At 39.8% G+C, this 20,582-nt stretch overlaps 2 protein-coding genes and 1 long non-coding RNA gene across 4 annotated transcripts in view; 1 reads left to right on the top strand and 2 right to left on the bottom strand.

The window, feature by feature from the left end:
* slc8a3 (solute carrier family 8 member 3) overlaps positions 1-2,434 on the bottom strand; it is a 126,266-nt gene extending 123,832 nt beyond the window's left edge. For both annotated transcript variants that reach the window (XM_035911137.2, XM_087832979.1), the window contains exon 1: positions 1,617-2,434. The gene's annotated coding sequence lies outside the window, so the exon portion shown is untranslated. The remainder of the gene's footprint in view (positions 1-1,616) is intronic.
* Positions 1,952-3,865, top strand: LOC118454778 (uncharacterized). The gene is made up of 2 exons (XR_004843893.2): positions 1,952-2,579; positions 3,496-3,865. It is a non-coding gene; the product is annotated as an uncharacterized LOC118454778 (long non-coding RNA).
* Positions 3,866-12,681: 8,816 nt separating this feature from the next.
* cox16 (cytochrome c oxidase assembly factor COX16) lies at positions 12,682-17,941 on the bottom strand. The gene is made up of 4 exons (XM_006798580.3): positions 17,794-17,941; positions 16,056-16,133; positions 14,097-14,165; positions 12,682-13,535 (listed from the first exon to the last, which is right to left on the bottom strand). The coding sequence occupies exons 1-4, from the start codon at positions 17,851-17,853 to the stop codon at positions 13,422-13,424; spliced, it is 321 nt and encodes a 106-aa protein (XP_006798643.1). The 5' UTR covers positions 17,854-17,941; the 3' UTR covers positions 12,682-13,421.
* Positions 17,942-20,582: the final 2,641 nt, after the last annotated feature.

Below are 20,582 nucleotides of genomic sequence, written 5' to 3'. Positions count from 1 at the left end.
GCTAAAGATCAGATTTGACGTTTTCCAATTAAATCCAACAGTGACCTCTTCAACCACAAACAGTTAAGAGTGAAAACATTTCAACTCCATTCACACAACTTTGAAACACTTTTTACTTCAAGAAAATGAAGTTCAAGTGATATTCTGAATATGCAGAGTTCTTTGTGTATGTATATAATTTAACTTGATGGTGAAAAATCCAAACGTCTGATCTACATATGCCAAACACATTTAATAGACGAGGCACTGATCTAGATAATTAACAACAAATATCGAGTCATCCTATTGTTGCTACTGCAGATTAAATGCAAACAGATTGTTGGCTTCATTTTGAGGAGATTTTAAGATGAAACCTACAGGACCGAAAACCAAACAGAGACTACTATCAAAGGACAACAACAGCATAGCCTAAAACTGATTTCATTTTGCTAAAATTAGGCAGTCCTGTCAACTTTTAGCAACAACCTTTAGCAAAAATTGCCTAAAGCATGAACTGAAAGTGTTACAGATATTTATTATCAATGGGGAGCCTCCAGTTAATCAGCACACAGGCCAGTGTTGCACAAAATCATCATTTCAGTGTTTTTTGTTCTTCTTGTTAAAGCTTCTAAAAATGTCAATTTGTTGTTTTCCTTAAATTGAACAGAATATATTTGTTAGTTTTATTTTGAGCTTTTTCTTAGATGTCAAATCCGTTTTTTAGTAAACAATTTGTGGATTATAAAACTGTTTTAAAAAAAGTGTCCAAGTATACCACGCGGGGTTTAACAGAGAAATGCACATTTTCTTATCATGTGCATCATATAGTAATCACTGTGCACCCCCTTCTATATGTCCTGACAGATGCAGATAGCATTATGGACGAGACAGTTGCTCTTTCTCTATTTTGGGAAGAGGGGTCTTGTTTAAGGAGGCTATCTGAGATCCGTGAAACATGGACTCAGCAGACAGGGAGCCTCAGCTGTTGCTGATTAATCATCAGAAGGCCGTTTCGCTCTCCGTACCAGTGTCAGTACTACCTGAGGGGGGAATCCCTGCTGGAGAGACTATAGGCCCGCCGTTTAACTTAAAGTGTGCATGCAGGCCTGGGCTGCACATGTCTAGGAGACACTGGTCTTCAGATATTAACTCCAAATTGAGACACAGCGTACAGGAGAATCCGGGATATAAACGTAAACATAAAAGCACATACGTGAAACTCGAAGTCCAGCTGTTCAGCCAATCACCAGCAATGATGAGCTCGGCAAGCTGTAACAACCGGTATCCTTCAGTTGCGTTGCCAGACGCCAATTATTTTAATGGCACACCCATTAGAGTGTATCACGAATCCATTTCAGTCCGTTGCAATGGATCATATCTGCACAATCACGAGGAGCAGTGTGAGCGGACAGACAGGTTAAAGCCTGGGCAGCATGAAGCGCTCCGGAGTGACAGACCGCATCCAGCTATCGCCTGTTTTTGCATCTTAAAACGCATCTAATGTGATTCGTGTTCAGCAGCATATTATATTTAAAATTCTGTCTTTGTGTCATACCAAGTTGCCCTCCATGTCACGAAGACTAGGTTCTATAGACATACCTGCGAGTTTGAATCATGCCTTATTCATTGTAACCTACCTGGATTTGTATTCCGGGGAGTTTAGCGACTGCGAAATAGCTCCTGTCCGCCCCCTTTATTATTGTTTTACCGCGCAGATCAGCCTGCCAACAGTCTCAAAATAACCTCGCTGTTTGGATCTCTTTAGTCTAACGTGCTCCTCGGACCAAAATCCCCCAGTGATGCCGCTGTCTCGGTCTCCAGCCTGCTCGAGATTGGCGATTGGATCAAACTGGCCAGAGGTGATCGCCTTTGGTCTTCTCCTGCCTTGGCGCCCTCCTGCCCAGATCCTCCCCGTCTGACGGATTGACCGGGTCGCAAAGCTGTCAGTGACAAGGGAGGAGGAGGAGGAGGAGGGGGGTGGTCAGTATTTTAAGGTTGCAGCCTTGGTGGAGATGGATCCTCTTAGCCTGTCCGCACGGCTCTCCCTCCTCCTGCAAGCCGTGAATCAGCGCTCTCCTCCTCCTCCTCTCTCTCGGCTGCGATAGCGCAAGAAATCTGTGATGTGGCTGTTAGAGACACTGGCGTAAAGCTCCCCGCCTGCTGTCTTCGCTACAGATGTGACATCGTGTGTTCATGGAAAGCTCAGCTGTGCATCCAGCTCTCTGAGTTGTCAGGGCTCTCTGCTGGACTTGGCGCACCATCGGAATGACCGCGGTGTGTCTCCTGTGCGCTCCCCTCAAAGTCAGTTTCTGCAGCTTGCAATAAAAGGTGGAGATGAGTGTGCCGTCCTCGCGTGAGTAATATTTTAAAAATTTGTATAGTTATCAATATTAGAACCACTCTCACGCGACGATGATGTGAAATGGTTGCGCCCTACAGCCCTCCGCCCCCCATTTCTAAAAGTCACACAGACAGACTCGGTTAGGCGCGCAACTACGTCACCATCAGCTGAGAGAAGAAACCTGCAACACAAACCGCGAATCTCTTCCAGACCCACAGTCCGCTGCTGCTAAGAATGAGAGGAAGGGGATAATCGAGAGGTAGGAGATCACAAAGGTTTTGACACAAAAACTGATTGCTGTTTTTTCCTGTTTGTTTTTCTTTTTATTTTGTAGTTCTTTAGACCATTTGTTAACTCTAGCAAATTCAATATGCCACAGAAGCGAGAGGAAAATTACTCTGGCTGGCCACATCCCACAGATACAATAGAAATAACGCGCGGATACGCTGGATACGTGTATATGATATGATGGACTAATCTTAACAATTTCTTTCCATCTTATGAGCATTATTATATAACCTACAATGGCTGTAGGCGTGCACTTAAAGAGCCAACTTAAAATACCAGCAAATATTAAAGGCCCAACACATCAGCACACGTGTTTTACTCACACAAAGACGGACTCTTAACTTACTTTGTTATGTCATGATGGCTGATCTCAAAGACGAAGTTATCAGCCAATGCTTCCCAGCTTGGTTAGTAGAAGCTACAGCTGAATCCAAGCAGGGCAAGTGACAAAAATGGCAGTTCCCCTAGGTGCCACTAGAGGCTGCCTGCAAAAGGGAGTCAATCCTCCTGGATTATCATGTTAAAAATGGCTACCTCTACATCATTCAGAAAAGTTGTGGGGTGAGGGGAATTAGTTTTATAAGTCTTCCACCAGAAGGACTGAGTCAGTCAGATGTCTGTGTTGAGTGACAGGTGTCCTTACTCAGGCAGTTAGAACCATTCGTTAGAGCCATGGCAGCAAGAACGGCAATCAAGTGTTTTCTATAACTGACACAGACTCTTTCTTACTGCTGTGGAGGAATTTTGGCCCAGTATTATTATTATTATTATTACTATTAAATAACAATTATTCCATAATTGTTTTAAATCAGCCACACTGGAGGGCCTCTCTAGCATTACAGGCTTTTTAAGGTCATTCCAAAGCATCTCAATATGATTTATTCCAGACTTTGACCAGGCCACTTCAAAACCTTCATTCTGTTGTTTTGGAGTCACTCAGAGGTGGACTTGGAGTGGTGGACATCAATCCATCTTCTACCAACTATCTAAGTCCGGGTCGTGGAGGCAGCAGTTTACACAGAGACGTCAAGACCTCCTTCTTCCTGACCACCTCCTCGAGCTCCCTTAGTACAGTTAATTATGATTTGTGAAATAATGACATTAAAATTTGCACCAAAAGTAACCAACACCTTCATCTCTGTCAATAGGTCCAATTCAGTGACTCAGTTTAGCAGCCATCTGTTGCCTACAGACACCTGTGTCCGAAGTGGCAAATATTCATTAACACAAATAAAACGTGTGAGATCTAAAATACAATACTTTTTTGAAGCTGTCTGTGTCTTCTTAATTCTCGTGGGCGTTTTTAGCATGGGTATCTATAAAAAAACAAGCCTCAAGTGGCCATTGGATGAACTGCACGTTCAGTGATGACTTGGTGCTTCTTGTTGTTATTTATTATGTTTCACGTCAGGCGACAGAAGCTTTTTCATAAGAGTCTTTGTTGGACGTTTATAATACAGAAGTCCCTGAAAAATAAGCAATAAATTGATGGCGCCACAATCTGTCGTTCCTGCTAGTTAAACCCACATTTGATGCATTATATTGTCATCAGGCAGCGGTACAATCAATCACACAAGAAGAACACTTGCAAGTTGTCAACATACAAATTATATCCAGGTGGCTGTGGCTCAGGAGGCAGAGCAGGTCATTCACTAAGCAGAAAGCACTTTGAGTGATCAGTAAGAGTAGAAAATAGTATAATATAATTACTATTCCATTTCCATTTACCACCCTAATTAGTATCAGCATTAGGGATAAAGGCTGCCTTTAGAGGTGTAACATTAGAATAGGATATATTCTTTTAATGATCCTGAGAAAATCAGATGGAGTACATTCAAACATACTGAATGTGTCAGGGCACAAAAGGTGTAAGTTAATTATAAGTAACAAAACAACAGGGCAAAAAAAGCTTTTATAGCATCTTTGTACTTATATTGGATGCATGTGTTTATAAATGTATCAAATCACCAAGGAATTAGAAAAATTAAAACATATATAACATCATAAATGAGTACTAATTCATACAATTCTTTCATAAAAGGAAACTCATTCAAGTTATTTGAATATGGTTACCATGGACAAGGGATCACTTGGTGGTCCTGCTGAACACATTCTCAATGATCTCTCATCAGCTCTTCTGTGTTGTTGTGCCCATTGTTCAGTTGCATTGCACAACCCGATGATCTCCATCTCCAGTTATATGCATTACTAGTCAATAAAAGCTTCGCTGGGCACACAGTCCTTGATGCAGCACAATCACCCTGCTGACGAGACAGACGAAGAGTAGAGACGGGAGCAAAGCAGGAGGATGTTGACACCGCCACCACCTCTAATTATAGCGTCATACAGGCCTGAGGCACTGTGAGGAAGGGGGGAAAAATCCTTAAACTCCCAGAGCAAACCAAACTGTATGTAAAATTAATTCCGGTATTTAAGTCTTTTAAAATAATTAGCAGTTAATCAATAATGAATAATTATTCCCCTGTCTAGAAACAACAAGGATAGACTCTTACTGCAGCATGCCGAGTCCCTCTCTGTTGGGACGGAGCCTGTATGCAAAGCAGGAAAAATCAATTGGATCCGATTTTAATTACATAGTCCGGCACTGTGGTACAGAATCTCATTAGCCTCTTCAGATTTCCATGCTTGTTGAATTCAAGTCTGAAATTCAAAAACAATCACTCCCCAAATGGACAGACTGTGTTTTTGTGTGCATGCGTCTGTGTGTGAAGAATGCGGAGGTAAAGAGGGGCAGGGGTGCTATGATGAGCCAATCTGTCCAGGTAGTCCAAACCACTAGCACTCCTCCATCCTCCACTCCTCTACATGCAATGCTGTAATTAGTATGGAGACTACAGTCGGATTTTTAATGAAGTTTTCTTATCTGCAGGGAAAAGGGTGGAGGCCGAGAATACACTGGACATACTGGTGGTGCTTAAGTGTACCTGCACCCAGCATGCGTCACATGATTGGAATTCAATGCCTGCTCTTGCCTCTCTCATCAAAGTCCTCCATGCATTTAGTGATGATTAATGGATTATACTTGTAATCAACACACCAGGCCTGCTTGTGCTACCCACTGAGAGGAGCAGCACTTACAAGGGGGAGGGTGGCTTGATGGTCTTAGCTCTGAAAACTGACTGCTGACATGAATTCTCAGAATAAGGCAACTTTTCTCCAGCTCCTCCTTGCTAATTTCTCTCTTCACCGTTTTACCACAAGAAGCTTGACAACGGCATGCCACACCACGCAGGAGCACCAGCAGCAGTGGGGAATAAAACAGCATAGCAGGAGAGAATAGTGCTGCACTTGCATTTTCTGATTCGTAATTTCACTCTCTCTCTCTCTCTGTGCTGCACTCGGCACTTGCTGATAATTTGTAGGATTGAGATGCAACAACTTTGCCCACCCAGGCAAAGGCACTGTGGGAGGGACCAGTGAGAGAAACAGGAGGGAGCGGTCATCGGGAAAGTTAACATCAACATCACCCCCTAGGCGACATCCACTTACAACAGGCGGTAATGAACGGTGAACCTGTGAAACAGGAAAGGTAAAGAGTCACCTTGCATCAGGATCTCAGGGATGGCAGTCACTCTGAAGACTTAAAAGATGCATGGAGTGCGACTTAAATCAAAATATGGCTAGGCTGAAGGGTCTTTGGTCTTGGCTGTCTGGCATTATACATTAGTTTTAGTGTTATCTACCATGTAGACATTTGATTGTAGCATTTGTAATGTCCTGAGAAACCTGTGACCACATCAGCCCCTTCTATCCTTGAGATGAGCTGACACACACTACCACCACCCATGATGCATCAGAAGAAGATCTATCATCTAATTCTGAAGAATTAGAGAACAATAAATACAGTTTAAAGGCAAAATCTTGGTTTTACTTGTGTCTTATGACCTCATCACACAGGAAAACTTTACAGCAAATTTAATTTGGCGTTGAAGCTCAGATGCACATTGTAGCCTGAAACAGAAAAATTATGATTCAATCATCGCTCATTATTTTGTCAAGACACAGTAAACTCAAGAGAGGCTGCATTTATTTTAGAGGCAGTTTATACTCCCAGCAAAGGAGACTCAACATAACGGTCTGCTGTTCTTATACAGAACTGTGCAAAAGTCTTGTGCCACCACTTTTTTTCTTTTTTTAATATTTTGCAATTAAAATGAGAAGCAAGGGCAGTGAAACACAGAACATGCATGGGAATGCAGTATATAAGGCAAAAACAGTTTGTACAATTGTAACAAGACTGGAAGTGGTATGATTTTGGTATCACAGCCTGAACTCTCTTAGGAAAGCTTTTATGTAATTTCTTTAACCAGTCTTCAGGAATAGTTTTCCAGGCTTCTTAAAGTAAATTCAAAGCTCTCATGCTTCAATAATCTAGAGGTCCAGGCTCTGGGGAGTCCAACCAAGGACTGATCGTCTTCTACCGTGTGTTTTTTCTATCCAGGCATACTTTTACTGCGTTGGCAGTTTGTTTGGGATCATTCCCCACGAAAAAATTAGGTCAGTTGACAGTTAGTTTATTTCAGATAGTATTGCATGGTGGATTACAATCTAAATGTATTATTCTGTGTTCATAATTCCACCAATTTTGACCTTCTTCATGCATGACGATGACTTGAACAAAAAATTTAGAATTTGGATTTATCACTCCATAAGACCTGCTGTCTGAGATTTTCAGTCAAGTTCTTGTGTAATTTGGCACACCTCAGCTTTTTCTCCACACTTGGTTTCTTGAGAGCTACCACCATCCACTGAGACCTCTGAGGTCCAGGATTCAGATGAGGCTTCAGTGAACAGTAGATGGATCAACCAAAGGGGAAGATCAACCTCTACTATGTCCTTTGTCAGTTTTTTGTTTGATTGATTGATTGATTGATTTTGTTTTTCTTAACGATGTGACTTTAAGACATAGTTCATCTGCTGTAGATAATTTTTAGGCCTGGCACTTTTTCTTTGTCCTCCACCTTTTAGTTCCCTGGACCCTGCTGAGATATGCTGAGTTTTCAGCTAATAGCTGTCTGGGAAAAAAACAAAATACTATTTTATGCCCAGCAAAGTGTTATCTTTGGCATTTCTCATATATTCAGCTCAAAAAATGGGAACAAATCACACCATAGGGCGACCAGCATTTTTATTCTGCATCTATGCTTACAAATAACAGTAGATTGCTGTACAAAATGTGCTGCATTTTTTAAAGAATTTGCTCAAATGTTTGAATATATCTGCCATATAAATATACTCACAATGTTGTAGTCCCAGAAGGAAAAATCCTAATATGGTAGAACAGCTCACACCTCTACTGCACTAGAAATCTTTTCTTCTTTTTGTGGCATCTAGCCAAACACCATCACCTTTATCCCATCATCCAGACATACATGCTTTGGCTTGATTAGGTGGGGATGCACATAATCAAATTGAGAGGACGAGCTGGTTATTTTTTCTATAATGCAATAAAAGCTTTACCACTGTGCACCAATAAATCCTCTCCTCAAATAAAAACCTGACAGTCCATAAATTTGTACTGAGTGCAGATAGAGAGGAACCACTAAGCTTTCCCAAATATATGATAAATGCACTTTTACTTCAGTATTTGCTCACATAGTGTAGCCTGTCTATGAAGAGTGCCACTTCCGCAGCTGCAGCTATTGGAGCTGAGCATTCAGTGGTTCACTGGTCCGGAATACATTTGCAGGGGAAGATGGGTGAGTGAGGGATACCCGCACAGACTCCATTACATCAGAGGGACGGTGCACAGAAGACGAGTGTAGGACACTGGACTCCACATTCATCTACTCGTCTCCCTTGTGCCTTATGGTGCTGAATGAAAGAGAGAAAGAAGGACAGGATGGAGGGTGGAGCATCAAAAGTACAGGATGGCGATATGAAGGAAGACCGGATGAGACACAGATCAAGGCGGAGAGGTCAGTTCGACTGAGGGACTTAGCGTCACATCGCCCGGGCCCCTGTGCCCCACGGCCACATCTCCATGGCAACATGTGGCCCCTGCCTCGGTCGCGGGGAGAGTGGAAGTGACGGCGGCGATCTGTGCGTGTTCCGTCTGGCTCATTATGTGGCGAATGAAGTGAAACAGCCAAGGGGTGCATTTGTTCTGCGTGGACTACCCCCTCAGCTGCCAAGCGTCTGTCTATTTATAGAAATGAAAGAAAAAGAGAGAAAGCGGGCCTAAATAAAATAAGCACAAGGGCCATTTCTCGACTCACTTTTCCTCCTCTCTTCCCCCTCCTCCAGGTAGTAAAAGTCTCTATTTTCTGCATCTCTCTGAGACTCAGAAGGGTAATGAAGGCTCTCCCTAACTAAAGACCGTTTTCATATTTGATAAAACTCTGTTATTTTCCTTTAATGTATAAAATTTCACAGATATAACATAGAAAATCCTGAAACTACAAACTGATACTGACTGAATGGAGTCTAATACCAGGCATCATCATGAAACAAAGTTTAAGTTTAAGTTTAATAACTGAGTTATTAACATTTTAACTGATAGATGACTGAATTTAGACAGAAAAATCAATGTTTCTTTAAAACATATAACTCTATATTGATATATTAGAGAGAAAGCCTTGTATCTGTGATGATATGCACAAGTTCTTCCATGATGTTAATTATTTTGCCCCCAGCCAGGAAGAATATTCAAATCCTCAGTCAATTATAATACAGAGGACAATAGACAGTTAGCGAGTGACTACCCTACTAAAAGGGACATAGGCATGCAGGAGGGGTTTCCACAAGTACTAACTAAACTGGCCTTTTTGAACTTATTGCAGAGAAAATGGTGCCGAAATCAAATGAGTGCAACACAGATGTGTGCAGTTCTTTGTTTTGCATGAACAAATTTCTGCAAATCTCAATGAATTGAAATAACAAAAGCGAAGCAAAATTCCTCCACATTGATGTGAGAGCGATAAAATCGAACAGAAAGTTATTACTGCAAATTATTGCTGCTAAAAGTGGATCATGGTGCGTACTTGGCTTTTTTTTTACTAAATAACAACACTCTGTAATATGTGTTGTTGTTTATAATATTGAGATATTAACACCTGGTGAGAACTAGATATTTTTTTATTATGTCCAGATATGTAAAAAAAAATTTACCATGCCTGTAAATCATAGAGTTCTCTAAAAAGCAAACTCATCAAAAATCTGAACGTCAGTCTCTGTGACTTAAAGATTTCAAACTTTCTGCTTGTTGCAGCTTTAAAACAGCAGCATTGATGCTAACGTCAAAGATCACATTAAATACAGTTCCTGGAAAGAATCGAATCTCCGGTGTTTACTTTGTGTCATCAAAGTGACACAGTATTTCTTTTTAATTTTCTGGTGATGATTTTTAATCAAACAACCATTCCCTATATAAGTGACAGTCTGCTGGTTAAGCTGTCACTGATTAGCATTAAGTAACAAATATCAAAACGTTGCGATTTCAGTCTGGTGTGAGAATTCACCCGATGATGACAAATGAGATATTATATTCTGCATTTCTCTCACTGAAGTGAATAGTCATGTCTGCAATCCTTGTGAAAAATGTCTTCTCGTGAGATAATACCAGTGGTAATTAATCATCATCTGGGGTGTGTGTGAGTGAATCTGCGGAGAGGGAATTTTTCATTCATCAAGGGCCAAAAGGACTGTGAGCAGAACGCTTTTTCTGCAGCGTTTCCACATCAGAGCTGTGATGATTTGGCAGATTAAAAACCAGACTTGCAGGGCTGCTAATTAAAGGGGGAATCGACTGATTGAGGGGCCCCAGAGCTGAATAGGGCCACTGGAAGATGCTCAAGATTATTTTGAGAGCCCCAGTTGTCACATTGCCCAGAATCTCAACCGACTCCACAATTCTTGTTTCTCAAACTTCATTAGTTCTCATCAAACAACATGGTAAACATAGAATTTCATTTCCCCCTTGTTTAGCCTTGTCCACTTAATATTTAATTGCATTTTCTTGCATTCTCTAATAAAAAATTGATGTGCATGTGAATGGGCGTATGTTTTTCAAATATGGGCTCCATCTCATAACACATCTTGGCAGCTCACTTACAATAGCAAGGCCTTCCAGGCTGACCTATTTTGGCCTCTGATGACTACACCCCCGCTATATCTCCTCATCGTAGAACTGTAGAGCTGTAACATGTCTTTTGCTTCAGCGCTCTTAAGTCTTCTTCACGTGACTCACTTGAAGTAGGCTCTGTGGAAAAGCTGCGAGGCTGTAGAGCCGTACACAATTAACAAGGTTACGCGGTTCACCAAACACTGAGCTAAATAACTTCCATATAATGTACAGTGAAGTAGGACAGTGTGGAGGAAATAAAGAAACGGCTAAATGAGTGGGATGTTTAGCTGAAAGCAAAGCCACCTCACCTAATTTCACACATCATTTTGTCTTCTAGAGATTTCCTTGTTAGCAAGAGAAGGGCCCACTTTCCTAGACATGTGTTACGCTTCGTCCAAGAATCTTGTTAATTTTTGGTTTTTTCCAGGACATGGTGCAATCTGTGTTTAGGAGACCGACGCCAAAAGTCTGCAGTGATGAAAGGACATCTGTGAGGAAGCTAACTGCTAATACTATCATGCTGTGATCCATTTGTTACCATGTTAATATCAACCACGTTCATGCTGACAAATATTTAATATGTCCACGGAAAAATCTTGAGCTACCCCCATTTCTTTATATCTTTGCTTTCTAGGAGCCAGATTTTTAATTTTATATTTCGTTATTTTTGGAAAAAAATGATCACGAGTAATAGTTTTCTAGGTTCTCTTAACGTCTTTCAAAGTTTTTCTTTGGACACTGGCTGCTTTTTTGTGAATTTATAGGGTTTTTGGCTGCATTTCATCCAGTGATGTTGATGATCTTGTCAAAATTGATGGAGCACTTTTCCGCATCACGAAAAAACACACTGCCAGTTCCCTTTCTACCACAACCGTTTGATTTGTTTGTTAGAGTCTGATTGTAGTGCTTCTTTTACTTAGACTTTGAATGTGTCATTTTTTATTGTATCACATTTTCAAATGTTCCTGTTATTTAATAAAGAAAATAATAATATTTTTTCCACCACCACAGCTAACCCCTCAGTATATTGAGGCCAAGCTTAATGAGCATCATCAAACTCAATATCTTTTCTGTCCCAAAGAAACAGCAGCATCCTCGCTGTAGTTCTTATTTCTAGACAGTATTCATCTAATCAAAAACAGCCCTGGAGCCACCCGGCGGAGCATCCAGCACGAGTGTGTGATTCACCTCTAAGATTACAAATGCACCAACATGTGGCTATTCTAATTTTAGAAGCCTCTTCGCAAAACACCAGACATTTTTATCAACCCTCCGCCTGACGCGAGAGCTTTGATGTGATCCGCTAATCCTGTTACAAACACTTGATTACTCCGCTTTGTTATTCAGAGGTGTTTGGCGGATGAGAGGCGATTGCTACTTCATGGCGCTTTGCCACACATTCAAACAGTCTATGACAAAACAGCACTTTGAGCAAGATGTATTTTTGTACAACCTGTGCATGGGAAAAATAACCCTCACGTATGATCTGCTGTTTGTTTCCTGAGCCCAAGAACACTCTGTATTAGAACAGCTCAAAAGTCAGGAACGTAAAAAAGGGATTGCGGAAAATGTATCCCAAGACATTTTCATGCACCTGAAGAATATTCATTAGATCTCATTTCACAGCTGAATGAGATGAGGCAGCACATGCATTATCTGCCACTCACCCACACATTACCTAAACGTAAAATCTAGAGCCATTGTTGCATACAGAAAATATCATGTTCTTTTGTTTTTAGGACCAAAAAAGCAAAAAGGTAACACTATTTCTATTATAAGCACAATAAATCCACTGCAGTGCAAAGTAATAACTGTCAGAAAAACAGATTACTGTCGAGAAGTAAAAAGCCCGAGGAAAGGCTGGACTGTTCTCTTATTTATTCCTTTATGCTTCCAACTGGTAAATCAATGCAATACCATTGTAAACAAAGACCCACCACATCCACCGGCTTTTGTCAAAAACAAAATGAAAGTGAAGGCAACACTGTGGATAAACAACAATAATTTATTGAGTCATGTAAATCATACATGGATATATAATCCTTTCTTTGTGGAAGATGCAGCAGGACACAGATGGGCCACCTGCTGGCTGAGACAGGTGACACCTGATTCATATTTGTGCATAAAATTATAAGTATCAACTTTTTTTAAAATTACAACACCAGTTTTGCTTCTATAGCATAATAATAGTAGTAATGGACAGCTTGAGCCAATCACAAAGCTGGTATTTTGGGAGTAAAAAAATGATGATAAAGTCATTGTTTATCAACTTCCCAGCAAATCAGAAAACACCGCTTGACTCTGCACCACCACGTATTCAGGTGTGAAGCCTACTCTGCTCCACGTGCTGAAAACAATGGAGACAGCATGTGTATTATGACTGCAATATGTCTGAAAATTAATAATAATAATAATAATAATAATATTACTTAATATTGGACAACACATGAATTTATCTGTGAACAGCAGAAATGGTCCTGATGATACATCAGTCTGACTAATAGCTGTGAACGTGTTACAACCAGAAGAAACCATTATCGCCTATTAATGTATATTCCCCAAGTCTGAATTCCTGCACAAGCAAAGACAAAAGAGTCCAGGCCCTGAAGCTGCAGAGACTACCATAACTGAATCTCAGGTCTCTCCACAGTTCATTCTTGTAATGTTCACGGTGTGTATTTGTGTGTGTGTCAATGTGCAGCCTGCTCAGCCTGATGTCCTCCAGTCTCAGTCTTTATTGCTCAGCTTCCTGCGCTGCTGCTCCTGGTACTCCCTGGAGTCCTCCCAGGGACGAGGGCCACGGATGTTCTTCCATTCGTCCAAATTCATCTCCTTTAGCCTCTGCAGAGCAAAAAACCCACAAGAGGCAGAGTCAAACTCCAAGATGCCTTGAATGAAAAAACAAACAAAAAATATAAAAGAGGATCATCTGCCTCCATCTCATCCTATGCTAACATCCTCCTCTGTCACACAAACTCTCCTCTTGCCTTATTGAGCTCCATATTTAACATTTTTGTCTAATATATCCACCATCCTCAAATGTCAGCGTTGTCTCCAAGCCACTCAATCTGAGTTGCCCCTCTGATGTACTAATTTTCAATCATGTCCACATCCAAATCTTCACTTTCTGCATCTCTTCCTCTGCCACACCTCCAGCTCCTGTCTTGTCTGTGCCACTTTCTCCGAACCATACATCACAGCAGGTTTCCCTATCTTGTCAATCTTTCCTGTAAATTAACCTGGTACTTAAATTTTTTAACAATGCACCAAAAATTCTGTCAGTGAGGCATTTTGACACTTAAAAGCACGATTTTTGCTCTCCCAGCTTTCTTGCAGACACACTACACAAGTCAGAGTCTTTGATCTACTCCACTGCTAGTCTCACAGCCTTGTTCCCCTTACCTCATACTCTTCTTCCAGTATGACCGGCTGCCTCTGGATGTTCACTTTAGCCTCCAGTGAAGGATCCAACTGCAGGATGGGGGAAAAAAGAGAGGAAACAAAATGTTTACTTAGCTGTCACAGCGTCACAGAATAAAATTCCAGCAGTAAGAAATAAAGAGATTATGCAAAGGCTCCCCTTGCTTGAATGACTGATTTGTAGATAGTTTGTTAAGAGGAAATTAAAAGTACTAAAATGAGGTAAGAGAAGGTTTGTACAGTTGCAACTTGCAAATGAGGTCACCATTTCATTTCCCACAATGTTATTAAATATTATGTATTATGCTATTTAAAAGATGACATATGCAGAAGAGGTGAACTACTTTTCTTGTGACTATAAATAGAAGTAAGAAACACTCTACACTGTCTCACCGGTGTAGAACTCTCTAAACCCAGAGGGAGGATCCAATTTACCCTGTTTTACTGTACAAATTGCTCTCCTTGAATTGCCATCAACATTACCCAGTTCAGTTACATATACACACACATGCACACACACACACATATACATATAAGAAGGTTATCGGAGAGAGAGTTGAGTCCAGTCGAGCTATGAGGACTTTGCAATTCAAATTGATTTTGCCTGAGAATAGGGCTGAAATGAATCCCATTCTGAATCATTACTTTTAATGAGTTCTAATATTTCACAGCAATAATGCTGCAGTTACACAGCTGACTGATGAGTTTCATAACACCATGATTGATTTATAATTAGACCTACATTACTACAGCCTATTAATAATATATAGAATATTCTAGAGCATTGACACCAGGGAATTAATTGCCTAAGTTAGTCAGGTACCCGCTGTGGAGGTGTTAGCAGCTGAAACTGGGTACAAACTGGGTATGCCAGAAATAAAGAAAGTTCACAAAAATCTGAACAGGGAATAAAAAAGGCATTCAGGTTCATCTCTGCCACCAGGCTAAATCAAATCATTGAAGTGAAGATGCAAATTGGATCACACAGTGACTTCCTCTGAGTGGTTTCACTGACTTAAGTGAGCACTTATCTGCGAGAACAAAATAATGAAACTGGCCGATAACAGGCTAGCTAAAAACAGTAAGAGTGGTTTTAATCATGAGCATACAACTTTTTAGATATGCAATGCATTAAATTATACATGCAAACACACACACAGCAGAGTTCAACATTTACTCCACAGTGTCAGAGAGAGAAGAACAAGACTCTCTTTGCTGCAGGCCCAATCAGAAGAGAGTGATACGTGTGGGGGTTGCTGCACAGGCACAGTGCCAGGGGCCCAATGCCCTCCTCCTTCTCCACCATGATGATGATGATGATGATCATCATCATCATCATCATCATCAGTCTAGTACTGCTAGTACTGCTTCAACGTATGTCAAAATAAAATAGCACAAAACAGTTACTTCCCCTCACAGCCAGCTTATCAGACTGTAATGCCTTCTAATAAATGCCCAACCTTTTATCATTTTAATGAATTGGTTGTAATTTAATGTATTATTAGAGCTTGTTCTTGCAGCTTGCTCTTCTACCAACTCTACCGCTTGTCTGAAAAGATGGGTAGACTAAGTATTCAATTCAGATGTCTTAAAACTTGACCACACTGTACTGATCTGTAACAATCCAGGAGTCTTAACAATGAGACAAAGTGTGTTTTGTTTTGACACCTTACACTTGGGAGGAAATCTGCTGCAATTACAGTTCCAACCACTGGGTGGAGAACTTGCACACTGTCTACTGTATTGTACAGAGAGAAATTATTTTACCTGCTAACTGCACACTTAATAACATTGTATAGGAAGGGATTTTCCCACTTAACAGTTTATGTAACCATAAAGATCTAGGAGTTTAAATGTAACTGACAATTAACTGACTTTGAATAAACCTTGACCAAATCCTTTTTCTTCTTCTTAAAATACAAAAGGAATCAAACTACAAACCCTTTTTCTGATCTTCTGGGAATCATACCGGATTTGTGTGAACTCCCTCAAGCCAAAGGAACCACCAATTACCAGCAACTGAAATAAGAAATATAAGAGAATGGAACTATAAGCATTGTGGCCATCTACAGCACCGTGCAAAAGTCTGGAAGCACTCCACACTTTGTTATATTTTGCTAGGTAAATCAGTAAATAGCAGCAAGCAGTTTATTGAAATAAACACATGTAAATACAGTATATAAAGCAGAAAAAATGAAGCTGTTGCCAATCACGTGCTTTCTCATGGTGGATCAAATCTGATGATAACTTTCTGTGTTCATAATTCCATCAGTTTTGAGAAGATCTCCAACACCACTGGCTGAACTAAAGTCCCAAACCATGACAGACCTCTACAATGTTTAACAGATTGTTGTAACTGTCTCCTGAGGTCCTCTGCACATATTGGTGACAGTTTGAACCAATAATTTAATAAGATTTCTATTCATTACTGCAACAGACCTGTTGTCACTGATTTTCAGGATGACTCCTGTGTAATTTGGCATACCTTAGGCTTTTCTCTTTGTTTCCCTTCCTTAAGAATGGCTTCCTGACAGCCAGTGACACCATTTATGATGAGGTGAACAGTAGATGGATCTGAAGGGTGAAATGCACCTGTGAGGTCATCTGTCATGTCCTTGACTGATTATTTCCCTTATTGCATAAGGATATGACTTTCGGACACTGTTTATGGGCTGTAGAGCATTTTCAGATCTGAGAACTCTTTTGTCTTCCAATTTTCAAGTTTACTGGACCTTTGACATTTTCATAGATTCAACTAAAGAAAAGGGGAAAACTATGTTTTTTGTGACATGGCACTAGTAAAAAAAAAAAGGCTTGTTTTTAGTTTAATACTTTGGATCATATTTTCGATTAGATGGCTTTTTATATGCTTGAATGATTAATAGGTGAGTGTTAAGGGGCTTTAAAAAACAACAACATTCCTCTTAAAAGGATCAAGTACAAGGACTCGACTGAAAATGAGTGGGAACAAGGCGGTCGATGTCCAAAGAAAAAATCTGAAAGACCTTCAGAAAACCTGAAGACCACTTTCAAGAAAAACAAGAAGTTTGGCTCCTTGGAGGCAAAATATAAAGAATCCAGGAATGGTTCGAGACCTTTGCACAGTACTTTATGGTATGACTTAGGTATTTCCCGTTAAAGTGGATATAAATAAATAAGAAAATAAATGCTACAGTCACTGTAGCTTTCAAGACTTTCAAAACAGAACAAGAATTGTTAACTATCTAAAACCTTAATGATTTAGTCCACTGTATGGGCCTGAACAAATACAGCTTCCTTCCTAAAACTGTCAACAAAACCAAGCACTACAACATTTAAGATGCTTCGACTCACATTTGTATACCTAAAAAAGTGAAACTATAAAAGCCTGGGATTCGGTTTGAAATACTGTTAAACAGTCACGATTAAAGATAACTATCGTTACAGCAAAGAACGGAAATGCCCAAAATGGGCTTTAACACGCAATTAAACTATAACTAAGACAAAACGAAAAAACAACTAATACTATTATGAAGTTCCAGATACAAGATCTTACTTCAATATTAGGAGTGAACTGGTTAAAGAAGTCATTTACACGCACCACGGTGGGGTTATGCATTCATAAAACAGCTAAGCTGCTAGCAAATATTAGCTCAAACTGCTTAGTCTCCGTAAATATCGTCACATAAAAGTTACTTACAAGCATAGGGATTCCATATTTCACCGTTTTGTTTTTCTGCAGAAACTTTAAATTAAACATAACTCTCCCTCAGACTACAAGCCCATGTTACAGGTTCAAACAACAAACAGATGACATCTGAGATGCATTTCCTGAAAAGGTCCCACACTCAAACTGGTCCGTATAGTTTTGAGGGCACGCTGAATTGTTCCGATGACTGTTCGTATAAAGGAAATGAATTTGTCACATTTTTTCTCGTTGGTTTAGATAAAAAGTAAAGTATAAGATCTTTACTCATGTCGCTCAGCCAGGGGCTCTATAAATGTTCCCAGCGGGATATTTTGAGCACCAATCACTTTATATCCTGTGAATTTGTAGCATGAAACTGTTGTTGAAATGTCTTTATTTATAAAAATAAAAATACAGAATAGATGTCTTTCTCTATTATGCACCCTCTAATTTCTAACTAGGCAACTAGCCAAATTCTTTAAACAGATCAGCTGCAACAAATTTGAGACTGATGATGTTGACGATTAGTACAGATGATCCAAATTCATTTAAATAATATAAAATGATTCACAGAAAGCTTTGGAGAGTAGTGGAAAGGGCTGCTGTCAGGATGATTTCTTACACAATAATGAAAAAACATCTCTGAGAATTTCACAAAGTGACCTTCAAATGTTTTCAGTTCAAATGTATTCAAATAATGGCAAATTACAGCTCCGTCACTGATGAAGTAAATGCAATTCAGTAATTAAAGGTGAGTGGCTATAACTGACTATGTGTGCATACTGTATCATAAGTGGACAGACATGGATGTAAACCACACCTTAACTGTTTGGCTGAGGCAAAACAACCACAAGGCAGTGATTCTAACTTAAAGGTACTCTGAGTATTATTAAATGTGAACATATCGTTAAAAATGACATTTATTGTTTGTTGGGTGTCCTGTTTGAAGAAAACACTTGGGAGCCACTTGAATGAATGTATATAAACATTTACATGAGGGGAACCTGATTTCAAGGAAATGAAAATGCTCAAATTTGAAAGTTTCTGAGTTATTTTGTTCATGTCCTCGTGTATTAGCTGTTTAGTTGTTTTATGATGAGATGGATGCTGTCATTATATTTTAGTATAGTGTTTGAGTTGAAGAGAATAAAAGAATATTTAACATTAATTGTTGTGTACTAAGCACAGATTAATTTGATAAGTTATAATTTACGAATTTTTGAGCAAATTGTGTATTAGGTTGTAATTGTATGTTTAAGGATATAAAGAAGTACATTCACACAAAACACAGAAGCAAACAATATAAACAATATCTTATATATAAAACAAATGAGTCATAATAAGTGAAAAGAAGTGCTTGGAAATGATAATATAAACAGAACTTTCAATTTTTCTATTATCGGAAAATATCAGTTAATGATACAGAACATTTATACAAAGAGTTTTTGAGTTCATGTGTGAAGCGCTTGACTCACATGTTATATGTTGACCCCAACATGCTGTGCACAACAACTGCTGTTTTCTTATTGTCAGGGACCTTGTTTGTGTTGGCATCAGTCCAACACTTTGCAGGTCCGTTAGTGTAAAGCTGCTGTGCAATGGCTATGTGTTTGAGAATTATACCAGGGAGTCAAGTATTTCTGATTTGATGCTCTATTTTTCCCTGGTGCTACAGTATCCAGTGTCATACGTAGTTAGGAGACAAAATTATTAACAAGATAATTGACTTCTGTGGGCAGATGAAGAGGATGAAGGGCATTGAAGATGATAACAGTGGGTGGATTATATTCTTAAACTTAGTTAGCACTTTCAGAAAGACATCTACTTTGATGAACTCGACTCCCCACTGCCGTGTAATCAATTATTGATAATTAAAATGTTATCAGGAAATGATCAGACAGAAGAGGGTTTTCAGGAAACACAGTTTCATGCATAAATTACAACAACCTCAATCAGGATTTTTTTTTCTTAAGTATTTTTATTCATCTTTAGGCATGAAAAATATATTTTTGAACTTTTGTTTTTAAAACATTTTTTTAAACGTACTTTTCAAAAAACTTTTCACATGTCCACCTAGGTGGAAAACTGATATGTATGGAGTGACACATTAAATGGTAAATGGCCTGTATTTGTATAGCGCTTTTTACTAGTCCCGCCTAGGGACCCCAAAGCGCTTTACACGTCCAGTCATCCACCCTCACATTCACACACTGGTGGAGGCAAGCCACAGTTGTAGCCACAGCTGCCCTGGGGCAGACTGACAGAAGCGAGGCTGCCATATCGCGCCATCGGCCCTTCTGGCCAACACCAGTAGGCGGTAGGTGAAGTGTCTTGCCCAAGGACACAACGACCGAGACTGTCCGAGCCGGGGCTCGAACCGGCAACCTTCCGATTACAAGGCGAACTCCCAACTCTTGAGCCACGATCGCCCCATTAGAGTCCAATGAAGTGGTTTATGTGCAAATATACCATCAACACTGACACAAATACAAGAAAACAGCTTTTGAATAGCTGTCCACTGTAGTGACCACCATGCGTGAAAGGGTTAAATATTCCTTTTCTATGCCATACGTATATATGTATATATACATATACCACAAGATCTAGCGTGTGATTAAAGTGGTGGGTGGGTTCTTTTACATTTTGAGAGAAGCCAATTGAGTCTAATAACAGATTAAATGCTGTGTCGAGGGTGTCATTTCTAGCACCTACATGAATGTTAAAATTACCCACAATGAGCTGAACACTAAATCAGATAAAATGTCTGTTTTACTCTTTGGTGCAGATGTGGATATTGTTCT

This window comes from Neolamprologus brichardi, chromosome 19, assembly GCF_056152115.1.
Source record: "Neolamprologus brichardi isolate AB-2024 chromosome 19, ASM5615211v1, whole genome shotgun sequence".
NCBI lineage: Eukaryota > Metazoa > Chordata > Actinopteri > Cichliformes > Cichlidae > Neolamprologus > Neolamprologus brichardi.
This window is presented reverse-complemented; position numbering and strand designations above follow the sequence as displayed.

Bases quoted from the DNA above. Each gene is read 5' to 3' on its own strand.
- cox16 (XM_006798580.3), bottom strand. From the start codon at position 17,853: ATGTTTAATTTAAAGTTTCTGCAGAAAAACAAAACGGTGAAATATGGA. The intron at 14,166-16,055 runs GTTTGTAGTTTG...CCCATCCTGCAG, and splicing joins CCCAGAAGATCAGAAAAAGG to TTGGATCCTTCACTGGAGGC. The intron at 13,536-14,096 runs GTAAGGGGAACA...TTTGCTCTGCAG, and splicing joins TACTGGAAGAAGAGTATGAG to AGGCTAAAGGAGATGAATTT.